The 23,592-nt window shown below is 41.3% G+C and overlaps 1 protein-coding gene across 4 annotated transcripts in view; it reads right to left on the bottom strand.

Annotated features, from left to right (window-relative positions):
• CA8 (carbonic anhydrase 8) overlaps positions 1 to 22,271 on the bottom strand; it is a 111,969-nt gene extending 89,698 nt beyond the window's left edge. For 3 of the 4 annotated variants that reach the window (XR_004904352.1, XM_036031141.1, XM_036031140.1), the window contains exons 1-3: positions 21,856 to 22,270; positions 20,478 to 20,669; positions 6,970 to 7,094 (exon numbers count right to left, since the gene is read on the bottom strand). Coding sequence is in view for 3 of the 4 variants with exons in the window: in XM_036031141.1 (XP_035887034.1) it covers positions 6,970 to 7,094; positions 20,478 to 20,669; positions 21,856 to 21,955 (417 nt within the window). In the remaining variant the exon portion in view is untranslated. Of the gene's footprint in view, positions 1 to 6,969; positions 7,095 to 20,477; positions 20,670 to 21,855 lie in introns of all 4 variants that reach the window. The other variant, XM_028534030.2, reaches the window with a different exon arrangement.
• Between the last annotated feature and the right edge of the window lie 1,321 nt (positions 22,272 to 23,592).

The raw sequence follows: 23,592 nt of genomic DNA on the forward strand, positions 1-23,592 counted from the left end.
AGCCACAATCCCACCTGGTTTTAAAGCCAGAAGTTATGGGGACTTCTCTTCCTGGTACTACAACCCTGGGCTGGGGGACAGTGCAGGGCTGGGACCCCTCACTCCTCATGGGGGACCTCTGTAGCTGAGATATCCCTACCTATCTTTATCCTTGTGTGTGGGTCAGCCTGTTCTGTGTCTCACCCCTCCTCCCACACTTGATGTGGCTTCTTCTTTAACTCCCGAGTTGTTTATGACTTCTTATATTTTTCAGCTATATTTCAGGTAGTACCAAGCGATGATTGTTCTGGAGTTGAGTTGTAATTTTGATGTGGTTATGGAAATATGAGAGTACCTTGTTTACCTATGCCACCATCTTGACGAGAAGTCCCAAGTAATGCTTTTATTTAGAAAAATAAAACTTGGCCATGCTGTTGATCTCCTAATCCCACCCCCCATCCATTTTTCTTTACATTTTACTGGCCTTCGTCTGGGTTAAAAAGTTGAAGGGATTCATAAGTACAGATTGGTAGTTAAAAAATAGTCATGGGAATGCAAACTACAGCATAAAGAATATAGTCAGTAATATTGTAATAACTATGTATGGTGCCAGGTGGGTACTAGATTTATCAGGGGATCACCTCATAAATTATATAAATGTCAGCCACTATGTTGTACACCTGAAACTAATATAAAATAATATTGAATGTCAACTGTAATTGAAAATTTATAAAAATTAAAATTTTACTAATCCAAAGAAAAATCTAAATGCTTGGGAAGTATTCTCCCATTGAAGCATGAAAGTAGCTATTCATGTATAAAAATCAATCATATTTTAGCAAGAGTTTATACAGACCACAAAGTTAGGCTACCTTGAAGTAGCAAAGAAGATGACTGTCTCCAAAGACAAATGATGAAAATAAAATATATACTCTGAAAATTTAATGTGTATCTATATACCTAGAAGTTTTTCTATCAGTTAGATTTGTAACAAAAAATTAATAAGGATGGAATAATTCTAGTGGTATGGCAGATGCACAGATCATACCTGTGTTAGCAAGAGAGCTACATTTACACTCTTATAGCATTGATGATTGGACTTCAAGAGCAAACAGGCATAATGGCATCAAAGAAAATATGAAGCATCCACAGCCACCAGGACAAACAGAAATTAACTTGATGGGATCTCAAACTTGTCTTAAATCAACAACTCATGTGGCTGTCTTGATTAAATATCACATGCAAAATATCCACACAGTAAATAAAGCTATGCTTCAGGTAACAGAAAGAAAAATGCAGCACAATTTGTTTTTCTTGTTAAGGCACTGTCATTAAGCATAAACCTGAAGTAGTTGTAACGGAGTTCAGGTTTTACAAGATGAAAGTATGGTGAGAAATCTGTGTTTCTGAAAACTAAAAATCTTAAGAGGAACAAAAATGGCATGCTTTATCCATCTTGCTTAAGAAAAGAGCTTGAGTTTAAATTATTTAAAGTAACAAATTGTGTTACTTTTTGAAACGATGTGGGTGCTGGCTTATCGGAGGATCAAAATGCATCCAAGACCTGTATTTATAATTTTTAAAAGCCAAGAAGGGAGGCCGATGAATTTCTGTTAAAGGCCATTCTTGAGTTACTTGTAACAGACATAATAAATATGTTTACAGTGTTTAATAAACCAACCATTTAAGTTTAAGTGAAATCAACAAAAAGGAGGTAGGTATTGATATGTAATTTAGAAATTAAAGTTAGTCCTAAAATGTAAATAAAATATGGGAAAGTGTCTTAAAAAATTTTTTAATCATGTACCTAAAAGGGTACCTGGTCCCCACACACAGCTGTCCAGTTGGCTACACCCTTGTGTTCGAGGTGACCCTCAATGGCAGTTCAGGGCCAGGGCATCTGTGGCAAGTTATCTACCCATCTCCACATCAGCCATCTCATTCCCTCCTAGATTATTCTATGCAGAGTTCCTCTCTCCTCTTCAGCACACCATGTATCCCTGTCCTTCTTAAAGCCCAGCTCAGTGTTCACAGCCTCCATTAAAACAAACAAAACAAATAAACAAACAACCCACTTGGCTTGGAGCCAACCCCCTGTAGTTCTGCACACCCACAGCATTTATGCACTTGATAGGGTATAGCACTAAACAAGCATCAGAGACTGATAAAAGTATTTTCTCTTAAATCGGATGAGGGATAATCTAGGATAATGAAAAATATAAATATTACTCATAACATATTTTGGAAAAATTACAGTCAGTAATTCCATGATGCTAAAGATAAATATTTCTGCAGAAACAAAGCCTCACTACCAGAATTTAATTTTCAGTCCAAACAAACCATTACCTGTGATTAATGGGCTGGAGCAGGTACACCACCACTAAGGGGCAGGACCAGTTGGAACATTTGGTCCGGAAATTCTATTCAGCTGCAGAGCAAAGAGCACACACCACTGACTCACCTAATCTAATTAAACTTTTCCAAGGCTAAACACTGTGTGTCACAAGCAAAGCCACTGAATTCCCATCCAGAATTGTTGCCTACCCAATTGTTCCTATCTCTCCCTAAATGTTTTATTATTTTTGAGTGTATCTTTGAGGTCTGGTGGGGACACAATGATTAAGCAGCCTTTCAAGCTCAAAGAATAGAGCAGAGCTGAGGCCCTGGCAGCCCTCACTTTGCTCTCTGCTACGCAGGAGGTTTAATTGTTCTACATTGTTGTGTGTCCTCCTTCCTCTTTGAGGCATTCTGGTGTAAGCTTTTCTGTCTCATGTTGAGTGAGGACAGAGCAATAGCCAGAGGTGACACAGAGACAGGGCAAAATTGTTTTAAGATATTTGAATTGAGAGGATGTCCATAGGCTTTAAGCTTAAAGCCCCTACAAAGGTGACGTTGAAGACCCATTGAAGACCTTCCCCATCAAAACCTTCAATAAGCTGTTATTGTCCTCACCACCACAAGAGTGTGTACATACATATATACACACACATATATATACATATATACACACATATATATCATATATTCTCTTCAACATACTGCAATTGTTTTCCCCTTCTATCCTCAAAACACTACATATTTTAGCTTTAAGATTTAAGGTTTTTAGCCCTGGCTGGCATAGCTCAGTGGATTGAGCACGGGCTGGGAACCAAAGTGTCCCAGGTTCAATTCCCAGCCAGGGTACATGCCTGGGTTGCAGGCCATAATCCCCAGCAACCGCACATTGATGTTTCTCTCTCTTTCTCTCTCTCTATCTCCCTCCCTTCCTTCTCTAAAAATAAATAAATAAAATCTTTAAAAAAATTTTTTAAATATTATCTTTAAAAAAAAGATTTAAGGTTTTTAAAAATATTTTACTTATTTATTTTTAGAGAGACAGGAAGGAAGGGAGAAAGAAAGGAAGAGAAATGTGGATCCGTTGCCTCTCTTATGCACCCAGTCTAGGGCCCAAACCTGCAACCCAGGCACATGCCCTGAATGAGAATCGAACCAGCAACCTTTCACTTTGTGAGGCAACACCCAACCAACTGGGCCACACCAGTCAAGGCAAGTTTTTTTAGTGAAAGGGATCTTCTGAGCTCCCAAAGGGAGTTTTTTCATTGTAATTAATATTGAGAAATACTTCCTCTACTTCATTTTTTGAAGTACATTTGTACAAATTATACAGTAGTGATTTCCAGCCACTGAGGCAGAACTGGGCATGTGTATCTGACCATGAGCAGTCCCATATAAAACTAAGTACATGTGCAGCTGGAACAACAGAGAAGGAAGACCAGCATTCCAGCATCCCCCCAGATATAATGCTACCTGCCACTGAGGGGTTACGTCCTGGACAGAACTGTGCATCCTTATAAAAGAAATATAAACTTCCGGTCAAGATGGAGGTAGAGTTGGATACACTGTGCCTTCTCGCACAACCAAGATAGGGACAACAACAATTTAGAAACATAATAACAACCAGAACTGACAGAAAACTGAACTGTATGAAAGTCAGACAACCAAGAAGTTAAAATGGACATGTTCATCCAGACTGGTAGGAGAGGCGGAGTTGGGCAGCCAGACACGGGTCATAGCGCGGAGAGCAGAGAATGTTGGAACCGGGTGCATAAGGCATCCAGGGTGCACAAGACTGCAGCGGGCAGACCCTGAGCATGCAAGTGGCAGCTGGAAGACCCAGCGAGGCGGCGATTGTGAAGCAAGGCACTACACGCGACCCAGGATCCCAGTGCCAGGAAATAGAGCCTCGGGACACTGATTGAAAACACCTGTGGGGGTTGAGGTGCAGGGAGAGACTCCCAGCCTCACAGGAGAGGTCCTTGGAAAGTCCCATGGGGTGCACAAACCCACCCACATGGGAATTGGCACCAGAGGGGCCCAGTTTGCTCAGGGGAAGTGGGGGAAGGGACTGAGGTCCGACGGAGAGCAGAGCAAGCACCATCATTCCCTCTCAGACCCTGCCCCCACATACAGTCACAATCCAGCGACTGGGGTGCCCTGCCCTTGTGAACACCTAAGGCTCCGCCCCTCATATGTAACAGGCTCAACCACACAAAGATGGCTCAAACAGAAGAACAAACAAAAGCCCCAAAGCCAGTACTTTTAAGCGAGCGAGAGATAGCCAACTTATCAGATGCACAGTTCAAAGCACTGGTGATCAGGATGCTCACAGAATTGGTTGATTTTGGTCGCAAATTAGATGAAAAAATTAAGGCTACAATAAGTGAAATGAAGAAAAATGCACAGGGAACCAATAGTGATGGAATGAAAGCTGGGTCTCACATCAGTGGAGTGGATCAGAAGGAAGGAAAAAACATACAATCATAAAAGAATGAAGAAATAAGAATTCAAAAAATGAGGAGAGGCTTAGGAACCTCCAGGACATCTTTAAACGTTCCAACATCCAAATTATAGGGGTACCAGAAGAAGAGGAAGAACAACAAGTGGAAAACTTATTTGAACAAATAATAAAGGAGAACTTCCCCATTCTGGCAAAGGAAATAGACTTCCAGGAAGTCCAGGAAGCTCAGAGAGTCCCAAAGAAGTTGGACCCAAGAAGGAACACACCAAGGCACATCATGATTACATTAGCCAAGGTAAATGAAGGAGAGAATCCTAGAAGCAGCAAGAGATAAGGAGACAGTTACCTACAAAGGAGTTCCTATCAGACTGTCAGCTGATTTCTCAAAAGAGACCTTACAAGCAAGAAGGGGCTGGAGAGAAGTATCCCAAGTCATGAAAGGCAACGACCTCCATCCAAGATTGCTCTATCCAGCAAAGTTTTCATTTAGAATGGAGGGCAGATAAAGTGCTTCTCAGATAAGATCAAGTTAAAGGAGTTCATCGTCACCAAGCCCTTATTTTATGAAATGTTAAAGGAAGTTATAAGAATAAGAAGATAAAAAACATGTATAGTAAAATGACAGCAAACTCACAATTATTAACAACCACACCTAAAACAAAAACAAAAAGGAACTAAGCAAACAACTAGAACAGGAACAGAACCATAGAAATGGAGATCACATGGAGGGTTATCAACAGGGGAGTGGGAGGAGGAGAGAATGGGGAAAGGTAGAGAATAAGGAGCATAGATGGTAGGTAGAAAATAGACAGGAGGATGGTAAGAATAGTACGGGAAATGTAGAAGCTAAAGAACTTATGACACATGAACATGAACTAAAGGGGAGGCATGTGGGTTGGAGAGGGTGTGCAAGGTGGAGGGCAATGAAGAGGGGGAAATGGGACAACTGTAATAGCATAATCAATAAAATATATTTAAAAAGAAATATAAACAAGGCTGGGACCAACAGAGACATGTCCTCAATTTCACTACCATGGAGTGTCTCTGATGTTCCTGGCATTGGATTAAAGGATGCAAATAAAAAGGAGAAGGAGGGGGAGACTTTTTCTTCCAGAGCTGTCTCGGCTTAGGCTGTGTAACAAATTACCACCAGTCTGGAGGCTTAAACAACAAGCATTCACTTCTCCCTTCTGTAGGCTGGGAAGTCCAAGATCAGGTGCCAGCACATCTGGTGTCTGGTGAGGGTCCACTTCCTGGTTTGTAGATGGCTCTCTTCTCATCCTGTCCTCACGAGGCAGAGAGTAGAGAAGCAAGCTCTCTAGACTCTTAGAAGGGCACTAATTCCATGCAAAGGCTCCACCCTCATGACCTCAGCATCACCTCTCCCATCTCCTGATACCATAACATTGGGGTAGGAAAGAGTTTCAATACACAAATCCAGAGGTGGGGGCACACAAACATTCAGTACTTAACAGAAGCCCGCAGTCGGTAAGAAAAACACTTTACGCAGGTTCGATTCCCAGTTGGGGTACATGCCTGGGTTGCAGGCCATGACCCCAGCAACCGCACATTAATGTTTCTCTCTCTCTCTCTCTCTCTCTCTCCCTCCCTTCCCTCTAAAAATAAATAAATAAAATCTTTAAAAATTTTTTTATAAAAAAAAAAGAAAGACACTTTAGACACTAATGGTAGCAATCCATGAGATCAGTGCCACCGCAGCAATCTACCAAGTCCACTGGGCGCAGAGGACAGGGAGAAGGTAACTGTGCTTAGAGGAGGAACTGAGTCCCAAGGATGAAATGACACAACTAGAGCTAAACTAGGCTTGTAGTTAGTGTTGAGTTTTCTCCGAAAGTTATTTGTTTTCAGCTTATCATTGATTCAGAGCATCTACAAAAGTGACGTACTGAATTTTCAGAGGCAGCAGAATTTTTATAAGGGTAATAGTAGATGAAACTTAACAGCTCTACTTACCCTTTATGGCCAGTAGCCCATGTGCATTCTTCAAGCCCACTAAAGTCCCTGGAAACCTTCATTTGCTGCTCCAAGCTTACATTTCATCACATACTTTTTAATTTTAATGTAAATTGGTAAAAATTCAAAAGCTATGCATCTACTTTTAAACTAAACCATTTTCAATAGTTGCTTTCCATGAACAATAAGAATTTTACAAGATGACTTCTTACTCTTACCTCCATGGGAAAAGCTTTGAAATTAACGGTGTGCTCAGAACCACGCTGGTTTTCTCTTCCCCAGTGAAATCTGACTTCATACAGTTCAAATTCATGACCTTGAGGCAACGGACCTCCCGACAGAACTGAAAAATAAATAAATAAATTCTATTTAATTACATCTCAAACATATTCATCAGCATAACCACTGGGGACATGTTTTTCCAAAACACTCTCATGAGCTCTATAGATTAAATTCATATAGCCACAATGAGAACTACCTCACAACTGTGAGATGAATTCACACTATGTGGGTTTGGCTGAAATTTTTATAATGGCCAATCAGATACAGTACAATTTCAAAAACTCTGAAATACTTGGTATGATATACATATCATTTCCTTTCAACCTTTTTAGTTTTAGACCAAAAAAATATGCACTAGCTATACTCCCTGAGATATAAACTTAGCACTGATCAGGAGACAAAACTATGGTTTGAGTCGCAGACTGACCAGTAATTTGCTCTTGCTGTATCAATAAATCAAACCTTGCTTACAGATCATCCATTTGTAGCAGCAAGCTTTCAATTTAGAGAATAGGTGTAAGCTAATAAAATTATCTCTGAAGAGAATTATTATTAAGCCAATCTGACTTTTCAGTGTCACATACAATGCAAGCAAAATAAAATTATAATAAAATATTAACAGTACTTGAAATATGAACATTAGTTCTATAAGTCCCTGTCTGTATTTCTCATTTCTGAATATGACCCAGAACTTTGTCTCAAATATGGGCACTCTGAGAGATAAAAAATAAATTTGTTCAGGAACCAGTCTTGAAGCAATAAAATACTTTCTTCAGTTAAACACTCCCTGATTATCATATGGAAAAATCTGAAATAAAGTTTATTAGAAATGGCTGATTTCAATACAAATAAAGTTTGTTTGCATTTTTCTTGTAAAAAACTCTTCATTCTAAATGGTACCAGCTCACCCTGGCTGGTGTGACTCAGTGGATTGAGCACCAGGCTGCGAACCAAAGAGTAGCTGGTTCGATTCCTAGTCAGGGCACATGCCTGGGCTGTGGGCCATGTGCCCAGTAGGGGGCTCTTGAGAAGCAACCACATATTGATGTTTCTCTCTCCCTTCTCCTCTCTAAAATAAATAAATGAAAATATTTAAATGGTACTGGCTAAGAATTACAGCTTATTTTTCAGTCAAGGACCTGACAAAATCCATCCCATTCCCCCAGAAGTGGTCTCTCTCAAACAGACTGTCACTGACACTTGGGTTGCCCTTGTGGAGAAGGCAGCTGCATCCAAACTGCTCTCCTGAGGAACAGTTGGTTATCCATCCTTACTCTAAAACTGAAAGGAGAAGAGAGCAAATTGGTATAACAATATTTACTTGTCTGGTTGGTTCTTCATCCTATAACTTGTTCCACAAAAAATTTATGCTGCTTATATCAAGGTACATATAAAAGGGCCAGAAAGCATAAATCAGAGAAAAGAGCAAAGGTTAAATACAGAGGCAGAAAACAGATGAAGAAATAAGGCCATTGCAGAAACAAATGTCATGAAGTCCTTGCTAAAAGTACCCAACAAATTTGCTTCTAAGTTTTCTACCAGCTCAAAAAAGAAAAAAAGCTACAGTACGAATAGCAATTTTAATATTTCATGTGTATGAACCTCACATCAAGTGGGAAGGGAGTGAAATGCATGGCCTTGGGGATACTATCTTTCACAGTTTTGATGTTCTTCCTCATATCTGGTTTTACTTAAGTCTCACGACAAATCAGGGTGGTTGACATTGTCATCCACATGGACAGGTGGGAAAATGTGGCTGAGAACAGTTAAATGTGACCTGCCCGGCCTCCCAGCTACCAAGTTCCAGGATCCTGGGACTCTAATCTTCTGACCTATATCTCAGGGCGAGACAGGGTTGTGGAAAACCACATTGCAGTATGAACTGAGCATGAACTGAAAGCATGAACTGAAAAACAATGAGTCCTTGAAGTCTAGATTTCTAAAACTGCAGTCCTGTTTCCCATGACAATAAAAATTGTAAACACATGGATCACAAAGGGCTGCAAACACCCAGAAGTGCATTGTGGGCTCACTGAACACCTTCAGTAAGCATCCAAGCCATGGATGGAGGAAGGTATAAATGTTTCTATTTCAACCGGGGTGCCAGTTTCTAAATAACCTCAAAACCCACTCCTCCTTTACCATGGCTATCCAAACTTGGTCTTAAGGAAAACCAGGAAGGAGGCCTGGAGTCTACCCACAGTGTACCCACTTCCCAAACCAAAAAGAGGGAAAAGCTTGGAAGACTCTCGCTGTACCCCAGGCCTCATCATCAACCAGAGAGCACACCCCTTGCTGTCTGCGAGCACAACCTGACCTGAGGCCTCAGAGGGGTGTGTTTTGTACCACCCTGCTTTTAAAAGAAAGTGAAAATTTATCTCCAAGGAGGCTTAGCTCCACACTGCTAAGGAAAAAGAAAGAGGAGCATTGTGAAATAAAGTTCATTTGAAATGGGAAAGAAGATTAGAAATTTTTTTCCCAAAAACCTCTTCTTGCATATACCCAGCACATGTCACACACACACACAACACACACAGACAGTGTTTCTAAAACTGCTACGGGGCAGTCTACTGGTGCTTCCATATAAAAATGGATGTTATGACTGATCTTCACAGTGATTTCAGGAGGCCAAAAGAAGATCCATTCTTCAAAAACAGAACCCCCCACCTGAACAATGCCCAATATTTCTTTAATGAGAATGAAATGCTTCATTTAAAACATGGAGATAGAGCTTATATTGTTAAATGCCCAGGAAATTTGAACTCCACAAATCTATGCCTTCATAGGGAGAAGTTCAAGGCCCACAGGAGACCCTTGCTCACCTGCATTGTACCAGACGCTGTGTTAAGTGTTTAAGATACACTGATTTTGACAAAACAGACAAAATTCCATGGTCTTGTGGATCTTCCATTCTATTGGGTTGACAATGCACACAAAGAAAAGAAACATTTTGCCTGGCCTGGTCCCCAGGGAGAAGTGATAAAGAGGCAGCCTTCAGCTGGGAATCAGGTGCTGGGGACCTTTCACTTTTGCTGCAGATGAAAAATCCAAAGTTAAACCCCACTAAAATCATGTGGCTGTACAAAGCCATAAAAAATGACAACTACTGAAATTGGAATTTTACAAGGTGCCTGGTAAATATTACCTGTTCATCTCCTAAGAGCGATGGTATTTATAGACTAAAAATGAATAGTAGCTCTGTTTTACCCATTTGGCAACATCCTCTGAAGGCATTTTTCTGCCTTTTTATAGCTTTTTTAAAATTAGGAAACCAGTCATACCAAAAGGTGTATACTCTTCCCAAATTTATGATTATCAAATTTTGTTGAGTGATACTTCATCACTATATGGCAGGTTTATTACTTGTGATGCCATTAAGCTCAATAAAATTTTTTACAATGAAACAACATAACACCCATACTGATAACATGCTGCATTTCCTTAGAATAACAAACTTGTGAAAAATATAAAATAAATTGATGTCATTGCTGCTGTATCCATTTTCATTAATATTCTGTAAGAATCATGCCCATCAGACTTATGAGATATAAAAAGAGGTCCTTGTCCAAAACTTGAAGAACAAAATATGGTTCTGTCCAGAAAAAGCCCAGCCATTGGTAATATAATAAGAACAGCTTCTGCAACATCAAGTGGACTGAAATGCACATATGTGAACAATTACGACTTCACTATACTAGTCAGTGGGGGCAGTAAACACTGTTGAGTGAGTGTGTGTACTATGTGGTCATCACATTCAAAATGACTGAGTGAGTAGAGCATTGAATCTGCATCAAATTCTGCATTACGCTTGAACATTCCCCCATGGAAACCATTTGAATGATTCAGAAGGCTTTCAGGGATGATGCAATGAGTGCAGAGCACATAAAACTGTGGCACAAATGCTTCAAAGATGGTCAAGAATCTGTTGAAAGTGACCCATGTTCTAGAAGGCCTGCAACAAGCAGAACACTTGAGAATGCTGAACATATACAGGCTGCAATGAACAAAGACCAGCCACTGACAGTGTGAAAACTAGAAGCTGATCTGGGGATTCCAAACACTACCGTGTCTGATTTGAGGCAGGATATTGGCATGAAACAAATCATGGCAAAATGTGTTCCACAGTGTCTGCTACCAGAGCAGAAAGAACAGCGTACTGCAGTTGTTGATAACTTGATTCAAACCACTACCAAAGAACCAGATTTCCTCAAGGTCATAACCACAGACGAATCCTGGGTCTATGGCTATGATCTGAAATGAAGGCCCAGTTGTCCCGAAGGAAATCACCTGGCTCTCCACGCCCAAAGAAGGTGCTTCAAAGTTGCAGCAAGATCAAGACTGTGTTAACTGTGTTTTTTTATTGGGAAGGTGTTGTCTATCATGAATACACCCCTCCAGGCCAAAAAATTAATGAGTACTACCTCAATATTATTCCTTGGTTGAGGGATGCAATGTGACAAAAAGCAGCCACAGCTATGGGAAACTGGTGATTTACAGCTTCATTGTGACAACACACCCACTCATCTGTCACATCTCGTGCAGTTTTGGCAACACATTAAATCACCCAAGTGACTCAGCCCCCCTACAACCCAGATTTGACACCCTACAACTTCTGGCTTTTCTCAAAACTAAAATCACATTTGAAAGGGAAGAGATTTCACACCATCCATGAGATTCAGGAAAATACAATGGGGCAGCTGATGGCGATTCCAACAAAGGATTTTGCAGTGTTTTGAAGAGTGGAACAGATGCTGGGAGAACTGTGTGTTTCCAAGGTACCTACTTTTAAGGGGACTGAGGCATCATTGTCCTATGTACAATTTTTCTTGTATCATGTATCTTCTTCAATAAATGTCTACTTTCATATCATGTGGCTGGATACTTTCTGAACAGAACACACACACACACACACACACACACACACACCTAAATCTATTTAAGCTTCTATATCCTTTGTTGAAAACATATTTGCCAGATACCTTAAAGGCTGATGTTGAACAAAGCTTAGCTCCCTCATTTCACTTGAGTTCAACACACACATTTTAAGATGAACTCCATGCCCTGTGCCTGGCACTGAATTCACAAGAAGAAGGATGTAGTTGTAGTGTTGGCAAGGCATTGCATTAGAAGAGTGGGGCAAAGCGCACAAGGCACTAAGAGAGCATCCAGCACAGGCCAAGCCAAAACCAAGGGGATCAGAATGTCAGGGAACTTTCCACAGGAGATGAGAGCTAAGAAGAGCCTTGAACAGGAAGCTATCAGAAATGAGAACATACATTCCAGCAGAGAGAAGAGGCTGGGAAAGGCTCAGAGGTATGAAGTAGTTTGGATGTGTTCCAAGAGAATAAAGGTAGACTGGGGCCCAAGCTAGGCCTCCAGATGTGTGAGCATCACCCCACATCAGCCCATGTCAGACCTGCAACCCAAGTCATCAGGAGCTGGAGTTCAGCATGGAGGGAATCATCGATAGCTTTTAAGCAGGGGACTAATGTTTTAAAATGCAAAAAGATTACTCCATGTCTGCATGGATGGTGGACCAGCAAAGGGAAAGCCTAAGCAACTAGCAAACTGCTGTCATAGACCAGGCAAACTTGGTGAGGCCGGAAGACAGAAACATGTCCCCAGCAGGGAGGGACACCAACACCAGTGGTGCCTATGTGTCCTCAAAGGACCCAAAGGCCCAAGTTCATTCTTGGTAGGTTTAAAGATTTCATAACCTCAGTCTAACTCTTAAGGAATCCCAAATGTATTCATAAAACATTCCAAAAAATTGCATTAATTAGTTTTTTAACATTTGAAGTCTTGAAAGCAAAAATCAATATTTTTTTATTGTCTTTAGCTTTGTAGGTTAGCTTTTAACTAACCTATAATATTATTTCTTTTTTAAGTTTTTTTCTTAATCCTCATCCAAGGACATTTTTTCATTACTCTTAGATGGAAGAGAGGGAGGAAGGGAGGAGGGAGGGAGGGAGGAAGGAAGGGAGGGAAGGAAGGAAGGAGGAAGGGAGGGAGGCAGAGAAAAGGAGAGAAAAATCACGGTTGCCTTCTCATATGCCCCCCAACCAGGGATGGAATCCACAACCTAGGCATGTGCCCTGATAGGGAATTGAACCCACAACCTTTTGGTGTATGAGATGATGCTCCAACCAACTGAGCCACACCAGCCAGGGCAGCTTTATGTCATTTTAAAGAATAAATATCATCAGCTCTTAAAGGAAGATATAACATCAACAACACAGAGAGGAGGCTGTTATGCTGGGTCTGTACATGCAAAATGAAGCAGATTAAGGCAACTGTTCAGGTAATTCAAACCCCCCAAAGTTAGTTAATAATAAATAAAATGATAAAGGAATCAAAGCTTGACATTTTATATAAATAAACAATATACAGTCTCTTCTTAAGTGAAAATAATTTTAAGATATTTTTGAAAACTTCATCTTTAAGCCTCCTGGCTGGCATAGCTCAGTGGATTGAGCGTGGGCTGTGAACCAAGGTGTCGCAGGTTCGATTCCCAGTCAGGGTACATGCCTGGGTTGCAGGCCATGACCCCCAGCAACTGCATATTGATGTTTCTCTCTCTCTCTCTTTCTCCCTCCCTTCCCTCTCTAAAAAACAAATAAATAAAATCTTAAAAAAAAAGAAAACTTCATCTTTAAATCAGCAAAGTTGCTAAGAAGCACTACAAAAAGTTGTCATTTTTTAAAAAGTATGATTAATAATAAAGTAATAATCTAGCCTAAAATTAACTGTGAGAATTATAGAAGACCCAGAAGTAAAATTTGCTAATTAAGGTTTCTATAATAAGTTACAGTAAAGGGCACAAGTGACCTATCTTGATTAGCAATTTCTCCCACACTGATGGCCCTTTCAAATGTCATTATCCTTAACACACTGCTTGCCATCAGATGGAATGACATTCTTCCTGCCCAAGCTTGAGCAGTCTCACACTTTCTCACAACTTAAGTATCAAACCACTCAGGTGAGAATCTATAATAATTATATTTTTACACTTAAGCTACTTTTTATATCACTGTATGTTCCAGAGTACAATGCCTGGCTTTCAGAGATACATTTGTAAGTCCTATAGTGAATGATCAATAAGTAAGTTTTCATCTGATCCATTTTCATCTGTCTGTGGACACTAAGTTGTTAAGATTCCTGCAGCACAGCAATTCGCTTGCCCCACAGACACGTAATACATGCAGTGGCTTAGATAAAATTCTCCACAGTCGGGGTGGTAGTAGGACCACGGTCTGGTCAGGTCCGCCTGGAATGGGAACCCTGGCTCAACCCCAGGTTTGGAGACACTCTGCCACCTTCAAATATGTTCAAAGAACAGAGAGGGAATGGTGATAGGATCTAAAACGTGGTCCAGCCACAGGGGCTCCACGCAGCCCACCCCTCCTGTCCCCTGGTCCACATAACTAATCACTGCAGCTCATAGGTGGCATCTCCGAAATCCCTCTTGCATCATGCCTTCCTTCCCATTGTCACTGCCAACACAGTAGCCATAGCCTTGGTGAACTGAGACTCACACAATAACCCTCAAACTGACTCCTAATTTCTCCCAGATCCTATCTTACTCATTGCTACCAGGTTAATTTTCCTAAAGCAACATGCTTATGACTGTATCTTACAGAAAATAAAAAATGTTTAGACTTGGTAGACTTGGTTCAAGGTCCCTAATAAATTTTCTCCAACATACCCTTTCCATTCATATTTTCTATTAACCTCATTTATTATGAATAAAATTTTTCTTCCAAACCATTTAAGGATGGACCTTTCTGTGCACGAGCTCTAGCTCTTCCCATATCCATGTCTGTTTGCCTGCTGCTCTCTCTTCCCACACATCCCAGTCTCCCAGATCCCAATGCTATTTGCCCTTCAAGGATCACTGCAAATGCTGTTTCCTCCCCAAATCCTTCCCTATCAACTTCAGGCAAAAATAATCTCTCCCGTACACCTATTTCTCACACCTGTCCCTGTAAGCTTCTTGAGGGCAGGCACCAGGTGTGGTTTATATTTACCTTACCCAAAGCATGGAGCACCCTGCATGAGGTAAAAGAAAGATGACCAACTGCCCCTTACAGGCCAGATGAACCGGGTGATTGCGTTTGGTTCACAGGCCCACGCCTCCAGCTTTTCTGGGCACATCAAACACCTGGCAAACCAGGCGCGCTTCCTGCAGCTTGCTGGTGTCCCAGTCCCAACCAGCCCTACTGCCTCCCAACACTGCACATAAAGCACTGCAGAGGGTCAGCAGCTGTTTACAAGTTTTGCTCTCCTGGCTGTTCTCATTTATGGGACCTGCCTGGCTTTCAGAGATATATTTGTAAGACCTATAGTGAATGATCAATAAATAAGTGTTAATGGATAAAAGACTATCTATGAGGAAAGTTGAAGAAACTCATACTTCTAAAAGGCAAAAAGGCAATTTCATAATAGGATGCTGGTAGTCAATATTTTAAAGGATGCTATGTGAAAATATAATTATGTTTGTCCTGCATAGGTCCAGAATCCCAAAATGGAAACAATGAAGGCAATCATGGGACTTTTTGACCTTTGAAATTACTCAAAGAGCAGAATGGGCTTGCTCAGTAAGGAGTGCTGCTCAAGCTGGGCAGGCTGCCCACAGGCAGTTCCACTCAGGAACCTCCTTTACGACTTCAGCCCTGTCCTAAACTCATGTGCTGTCTTATTGGGAAACAGAACACTGAACCAAGCAGCACACAGTCTGTAAGACCCACCGCTATGGAATGCATGTTGTACAAGAGAAGAGAGCCAAGGAGGAGACCTTGAGACACCCATTATGTAAAGAAGTGGAGAATGAAGGACCAGCAGAGAACAGACACTCAAAAATAAGAAAAAACACCAGGAGGTGACGTCTCACAGAGACCAACCCGAGAGAAAGAGAGTTTCCAAAAATTCCATTGCAAATGCCGCAGAATTAAAGTGTTTTAAGAATTTTAAAGCATCCGTGTGGTTGTGAGATCATCAATGACTTTGGTCTGGAATCTGCAGCAGGGGTTAGGAGTGGAGGTCATGCTCAGGGCATGCCTCAGTTAAGTTAAGGCAGTGTATCCAGATGGATTTATATATAGGCTCTATGTCATTAGGATTATGTTAAAAAGCTTTAACTTAATAAATGCCTGCATTTAAATTATGCTACAATTTTTGTAACTCCTTTTGGCAATTCTTTTTTATTGTTTAATATAAACAAAGCAACAACAACAGCAAAAATAAAAAAACAAACAAAGTAGCCCAGGCCACTGACGGCCTCCATGAGGTGAGACGTTTCAGTGGATTGGTGTATATGAAGTTTAATTTCTTTAAAAAAATCTGCTTATTCTATGAGCTTTTTATTTAAAAAGACAACATCTAATAAATGTATGTTACTAAGTGAAAGAAGCCAAACTGAAAAGACTACATAATGTATAATTCCAACTATATAACATTCTGGAAAAGGTAAAAGTATGGAGCCAGTCAAAAGATCTGTGGTTGCCGGGGGGTAGGGAGAGGGAGGGAGGAACAGGCAGAGAACAAAGAATTTTAGGGCAGTGAGACTGGTCTGCCTCATACCATAGCAATGGAAACACGGCCTTACACAACATCTGTTCAAACCCACAGCATGTGCAACATGGAGGTGAACCCTAAGGTAAACTATGGACTGGAGCCGATGAGGATGTGTCGGTGCAGGTTCATCAACCGTAACAAATGTGCCACTGTGGTTCTACTCTCTCACCCGAGGTCAGAAACCAGCTGCTGACAGCCAGCCACCAGCCACACAAGCCCTCCCCAGATCAAACCTACAAAGCCTCCTCCAACAACAGGGCCAGCCCTTGCCTAATCACCTAACCGTGACATCCAGACCATAGTCCCGCCCGGGTGCACAGGGCTTCCAATCCACTTTTTGGACCCATTCCTGAGGAGGAACAATGAGCCGAAGATCACTGGGCATTTGAGGAAAACCTCCAATAATAAAAGTGAGCAAAATAAATAGAAGGACCCCAGAATAAACAGACACATGAAGAGAAAAGAAAGAAGCCATACAGAAAAGAATGGAGACATTCTGCATTCATGAAATAAATGCTGGATACTGGATGTTGGAAAGTAAAACAATTTATAGAATAAGCACAACTTTTTAAAAATTGAAAACAGCTAGCATTAGTTAAAAATTCAGTAGAAAATCTGAAAGATATTAGTTGAGGATATCTAAAGAAAGTAGAAAAAAACAAAGAAAAATAAGAGTTATTAAAAGAAGATACAAAGGAAAAACAGAAAAATTTTCAACGAAATAACATAAGAAAATTTCTGAGACATTTCTGAGAAATTCTGATTGAAATGGTCCACCTGGTACCCAACACAGAGAGTGAAAAAGAACCACACCAAAGCATATGGCTATAAAATCTCAAAGCAATAGCAATAAAGAGGAGATTATAAAAGCTCCTAGAGAGAGAAAGAGGTCACACGGAAGGGCTGACAAGCCGGATGGCACTAAATCTTTCCACCAAAACACTGGAGGGCAGAAGGTAATGAAGCAGTGACATCAAATGCCAGAGCGGGTTCTTCCAGCCCGGGCTGCTTTGCCGAGGCAAACAGTCAAGGGAGACACCCGCAAACTTGCAAAGTAACCCAACTTTATCCTCACATGCCCTTTCTCGGGAGGTTATAAGCTGATGAATTGTAGAAGGAGATAGACCTAGAAAGTCCCTGAAATGACGAACAACCCCACAAGAGAATGTCACAGCATCCAGAAAATATAGGATTGCACAAGGGAGACAGGCAAAGGGACTTCTGGGCTCGGGTTCTGGGGAGCTGCAAGAATGGCTGCACAGCAGGCCTGGGGAGCCAGCGGACCAGACCGGGGCAGGGATACATGGAAGGGAGGCTGCCAGGGGCAGGAGGAAGAACGGATGAGAGGGAAGGAAGGATAATTTAATATGTTCCAATGTCCTGGAAGAAGATCTGCCATATGTCAGAAAGTTTGAAAATGAAATCATGAAAGATAAATTTAAAAGCTAAAGAAACAAAAATACATTAAGTCTAGGGAAAAAACATAGTCAATAAAGGAAATAGACATAATCTCAGCCAGAAATAGTAGTTACATAATCAACATAATAAAAACACTATTGACTTAAATTAAAATTATAATTTAAGTACAGGAACAAAGGGGAGCAAAATCACAGTGTGGAAGGTGATAAGAGAATTAGTTTCATCTTCCAGAGCAGGGAGTTCACAAGTATCTTAAATATCAAAGCAGGACAGTGTTCACATGTTATTAAGAAGAATGGCACAGGAGAAACAGCTAAGTGCTGGAAGTGACTGTCACCAGGACAGAACGTTTTAGGTGGGAGGAGAGGGGTATAGCCCAGAGGGAAAGAGAAATACAGTACTAGTCAATTATTTGAATTATATTTATATTCTATTTTGATAAAGATAAAACTTGAATTAAATAAATGAATGTCAAGGTGTTCAGGGCTTGTAGACTATTCCTTTGAGAAGCTTAAATAGCCTAGAAAAAAAATAAATAAACTTGTCCAGATGTAGAAATTTTAAGTTTGGAGAAACACTGAAGAAGAAATTATTATAGTGGCAGAAAGGAGATGGGGCATCTGAAGAAACAAGTTCTCTCTGAGAAGATAGGAGTAAAGGGTCTGGGGCGTGTGTATCCAAAATAGGCCTAGACGGACAGAGAGACAGACCGACGGCTCTTTTTCAGTGATGAGGGGTAGAGGAAGAAGGAGAACCAACTGGCAAACAAAGGTACGTGAGGAAAAAACATACCTGTGGTTAAAGGACCGAGACAGTGCTTCACAGTCTCTTTTGAGGGTGAGTAGGAAGCCAAGGAAAGTGTTTGAGGAGTTACCAGAAAAAAAAGTTTATTTCAATTAGATCAAGTAAATTTGATCTTGGAACAGGACGGATACACGCTGTCTTAATAGACAGTATTTGTACTCAGTCATTCTTCTACATTCCCATAAAGTTTTCTAACACTTCCCATCAGCATACCAACATTAATACTCTACAGGACACAGTTCAATGACTCCTCGAGAACCATCTTGTCCATTTGTGTACAACCAACACTGAGCCTCGATCATGCCTGTCATCGTGTAGATGGAGAAATATTGTATTCCCTAAAGTACAGAAGCATGTCAACTCACACACACAGTACTTTAAAATGTTTTTATAGACCAGAAGTCAGTATTCAGTAATTTTACTATACATTTTTTAATAATACATATCGTCCCATCATAGATTAACTCCTCCACCTCAAATAGTCTGATTTAAATTCAAATTCACATCTGAAGCTGTCTCTCTGAGTACGCACCGCCTACAGTCTGTTTCTGGAGGTGCTCACACTTTGACCTCAGAACAGCAGGGAAGACTACACGAACCTACAACTATCTCACAGATTCTAAATTAAAGCTAGGGATATTCACAATGAATAAAAAATCCATAATTGGTCATCAATATCTGCCCAGCCTAATAATTAACCAGATTTCATGTTTTAAAATATCAAACTTACTGATCCAGAATTAATTTGAGCACAGTTGGTCTCTATGAAGCACTTCCTATTATTTAAACACATTTAATTTTACACTTTTCCTAAGAGGGAAATAATAGTCATTATTCGCCATGAATAGCATAATATTAATGCTAATTTTTAGAATTCTTCTGTCCTTTCCACTACATTTAAGCTGAAAACCAATTTCCTTGATAATTGCTTAACACCTTTTCCGTAAAACATTTCAGATCCATCTCATATAGGTTCAGATGGGGAGAAGGGGGGGTTAAAAAATAAATAAGAAGGAAGAGCTTCGTTTGCTATTTAAATCTTTTGCTGAGTTTAAAGGATATTTTTTATTGCTATTAGTTAAAGTCTCTCTATTAGTTAGAGGACCAATAGAGGATTGTTATTTAAATCATTACTTAGTTGTCATTAACTTAGTGGAAAAAAGTCTGTGGGCTGGATTGGGAGTAAAAGGGAGAAAATTGTACTTGAACAATGATTAAAAAAAAAGAAAGAAAAGAAAAAGTCTCTCTGGAACACCAGATAATGTCAATAAATTTTAATTTTTAGTTTTACAATGCAATAAGACAAAGAATTATCATTATCTAAATGATTTAAGCTAATCAACAATTTAGGATAAAATTCACATTTGTACACCTGCATACACCTTTCCACAAATTCCACAAGGTGTAAGTGGCCCACCTAAGGTTGTTAGAGTAACACCAGACTGACATCTTCATCATTTCATCCTTTCACTCTTTCAAAAGTGTTTCAGAAAACAATTCCTAGAAGTGCACTTTATAATACATAAAGGTATTTGACCATGGAGCTATGTTAGTTCTACCTTTAAGGTCATAAAAGCTAAATAAGAGTTTAATAGCTCCAAAGATAACTTCAAGTTTATAAGAGCATGCAAAGCATCTTTTAACATACCTGATTTTGACTTCAGGATAACCTGAATGGTGTGTCCATCATTGGTGACTTCACAGTCCCGACAGACCACATAATTCGGCGAGAGGCGGACATCCAGCAGTGAGGGGTCGTATCTAGCTTCTCTGGAGTTCAGGTTGATGGGAGACTGGTATTCCCCATTAGCGTCAGGAAACACCAAGCCCCACTCAACACCTAAGGACAAAATGAAGCACATTTATATTGGTTTTAAAAAAAGTTACAGTGAAATTTAACATGTTAAAACTAGTTTAAACAGTTTCTAATCCTTGACGTTTAAGTGGGTTATGACTACTGTCTCTGTAGGATGAAAAGTGGTAAATGTGTGTGAATCTTTGGGCTTATATTTTGAATGATATAATATCAAATACTACACACAAAACCTTGAGTTCACATAACACTCTGCTTGTATTTGTCCACAGAAATGTAATAATTTATGACTAAAAAATTTAGGTCATCTTTAAGTGATTAGAAAAAATAATACCACACAAATTTCCTCTGCTCATCAGTTCAATTATGTGTAGTACTTGGGAAATACCTGTAACTCTCAACATGCTTAGTGGGAGCTCCAAACCATAAATCTGATGCTAGTGAATAAACATCTTATTAGAAATGCAAATACAGTATTTTGAAGTGTACATATATACATGTACACATGCCTACCTACATATTCATACATATATATCCTTCCCGTATTTTTATAATTAAAATGATAAATTCTACATTTTTTTCATAGATGTGGTCAACATCAGCACGAGTGGCTGGCTATTTTAACAGACCTACATTTTTAGGGATAAATTCAGGAACCTAAACTTTTTTTAAAAAGTCAACCCTTTCTCGCCAAGCCCACTGATCCAGCCTGAAATTTAGGACATGTCTGGAAAGAATTAGCCGTGGTCGTGTCCTTCAGGAACAGAGTAGAGGCAGAATACTTTCTCGCACCAGGGTCCTCACAGCAAGCAAGAAACGAATAGTTTCACTAACACAGTTTTCTCAAGGTGCTGAGTAACGGGGAAGCTGCTGCTCTTAGCTGTTCAAGAGGCAAGGCAGTCACGGCTGCAGCTTTAAGGCTCGCCCTCCGGACGAGGGCAGGTGCCAACAGCTGCCGGGCAGGAAGGCCAGGTTCCCCAACCCGAATGCAGGTGGCAGGCCCGCCCGCTCTCCCTCTGTGCCTTCTGCCCGGAGACAGGCCACGGGAATGGGAAAGTGGCAGAAACCCACGTGGGAAAGAGGGGACGCAGAGGTGCTCGGAGCACCAAGGAGCAGAAGTACGCAGAACCCAGCGCGGGGCAAAACACACGCAGCGTGCAGCCTCCCACGCGCCGTCCTGGGAACCCAGCCACCTCAATATGCGGCGGGTTACCTTCTTCGTAGCCCCACTCCACACCCTCTTCCTCTTCCTCCTCATCCTCCTCCTTCTCCGGGAAGGCAACGGAATCTTCGATGAAGCTCAGATCAGCCATGGAGAAGCCGTGTGCGTCCTCTCAGCGCTGTTGCCGACGGTGCCTGCGCCCCTGCAGAGTAAGCGGGCCTGAGCTGGGGTGTGAGCTTGTGAGTGTGAGAGGGTGAAAGTGCGCCTGTGAGTGCACGAGGGAGTGTGACAGCGTGTGCGAGTGTGAGCGCACGTGAATAGGTGTAAGCGCGCGCGGTGAAAGGCAATGAAGGTGTGGCTGCGTGTGTGAGTTTGAGTGTGAGCGCAAGCGGGCGTGCGTAGGGTCCCAAGTTCTGGGGCGGCCGGCGAGCGGAGCGCGTCCCCAGTCTGAGCGGAGCACGGGAGAAGCAGCAGCTCTAAGAGCGAGAAGGCGAATTATAAACCCGGCTGGGGCGTGTCCGGCACTTCAGGATCCGCCCCCTTGGCTCTGTAGCCCGGGGACCCAGGGAGGTAGCGCAGGAAAGAGCCCTGGGGCTACCGCGCAGAACCCGCGGAAGCCCTTGGGTCGGCCCCCCACCCTGCTCCGGGTGCCCTCGCTCCAGCCGGCGCCTGTGTCCCGAACCTGGTGAGTCCTCCTCACCCAGGGTCTGTCCTCAGGACTGCGGTGTGCAGAGCGTAGGCCAGGGCCTTTCTGCTCTCACTCGTGTCCATCCTAACTCCGGGAAACACCAAAAACCGAGAAAGAGGGTCGGGGAGAAGAAAGATGGATTGCCTAAGGTAGGGGAAAAGAGAGGGCTGCGAGACCCCATAACAAACTAAAGATCGTTTCCCCACTCCGAATCTTTATTTCTCAGTATTTACTTTCTAATTCGCCCTTGTAGCACAGTGGAAACAAGTATGGAAAAACTTCCAAGAAACCTGTAGTTCCTAAAAACATTTAAGAAAAAAAATGTTTTAATCAAGAGAGGTAAATATAATTTAAGGACATTTTTCCATTAAAGAAAAATATTTCAAAGGCAGGAGTAGTGAAAGGTAATAAAGAGCATTTGTTTTCCATTTCAGACCCTGGGGTGCCCGCTGCAGAGGCAGTTAGCAGTGTACACACCTCCTGACCGCCTAATGAAATCGTGTAAATAATGAAGTGCACACATTGCGTAAGAAACAGGAACTTTCCTGATCCAAGGAGGTGGAGTTGTTACCTTGTAAGTATGCTTCCCAGTCCACTGTCAGTGAGTTCAGCCCTCTGTTCCGACGCCTTTGAAAGCTTTAGTCCATAACCCCTGAGCAGATTAACACCACAGTTTTAGAACGTGCTGTTAGAAGGGATCTGTATATAATCAGCACAGATTTGGACCTTCAGTAAATTTGTTTTTATGTGCTCTGTGCACTCACTAAAATGTCTGCTAGCAGTTTGAACAGTGGTTTCCTAAATCACACCACCCTTAAGGTGCTTCATTCCTCATGTAAGGCCAGAGATGCCCACTTTGGGCATTTGGGGTTCTGTCGTCCACTGCCTGCTCAGCCCTCCTCTTTTTTAAAAAATCCACTTCATAGGCCATTGGAAATTTCTCCAGAAAATGGATTGGGACTGAAAGGAGGAAAAATTCAATCAATCTGCCACTTTCTAGAATGTTCCCAAAAATGGGTGAAAACTATTGGTCAACATGAGCTTGCAGGATAACCTGTGATTTCATGTAACTCGAATAATTTCTTTCTCCTTAACACAAC

Source organism: Phyllostomus discolor, chromosome 7 (assembly GCF_004126475.2).
Source record: "Phyllostomus discolor isolate MPI-MPIP mPhyDis1 chromosome 7, mPhyDis1.pri.v3, whole genome shotgun sequence".
Taxonomy (NCBI): Eukaryota; Metazoa; Chordata; class Mammalia; order Chiroptera; family Phyllostomidae; genus Phyllostomus; species Phyllostomus discolor.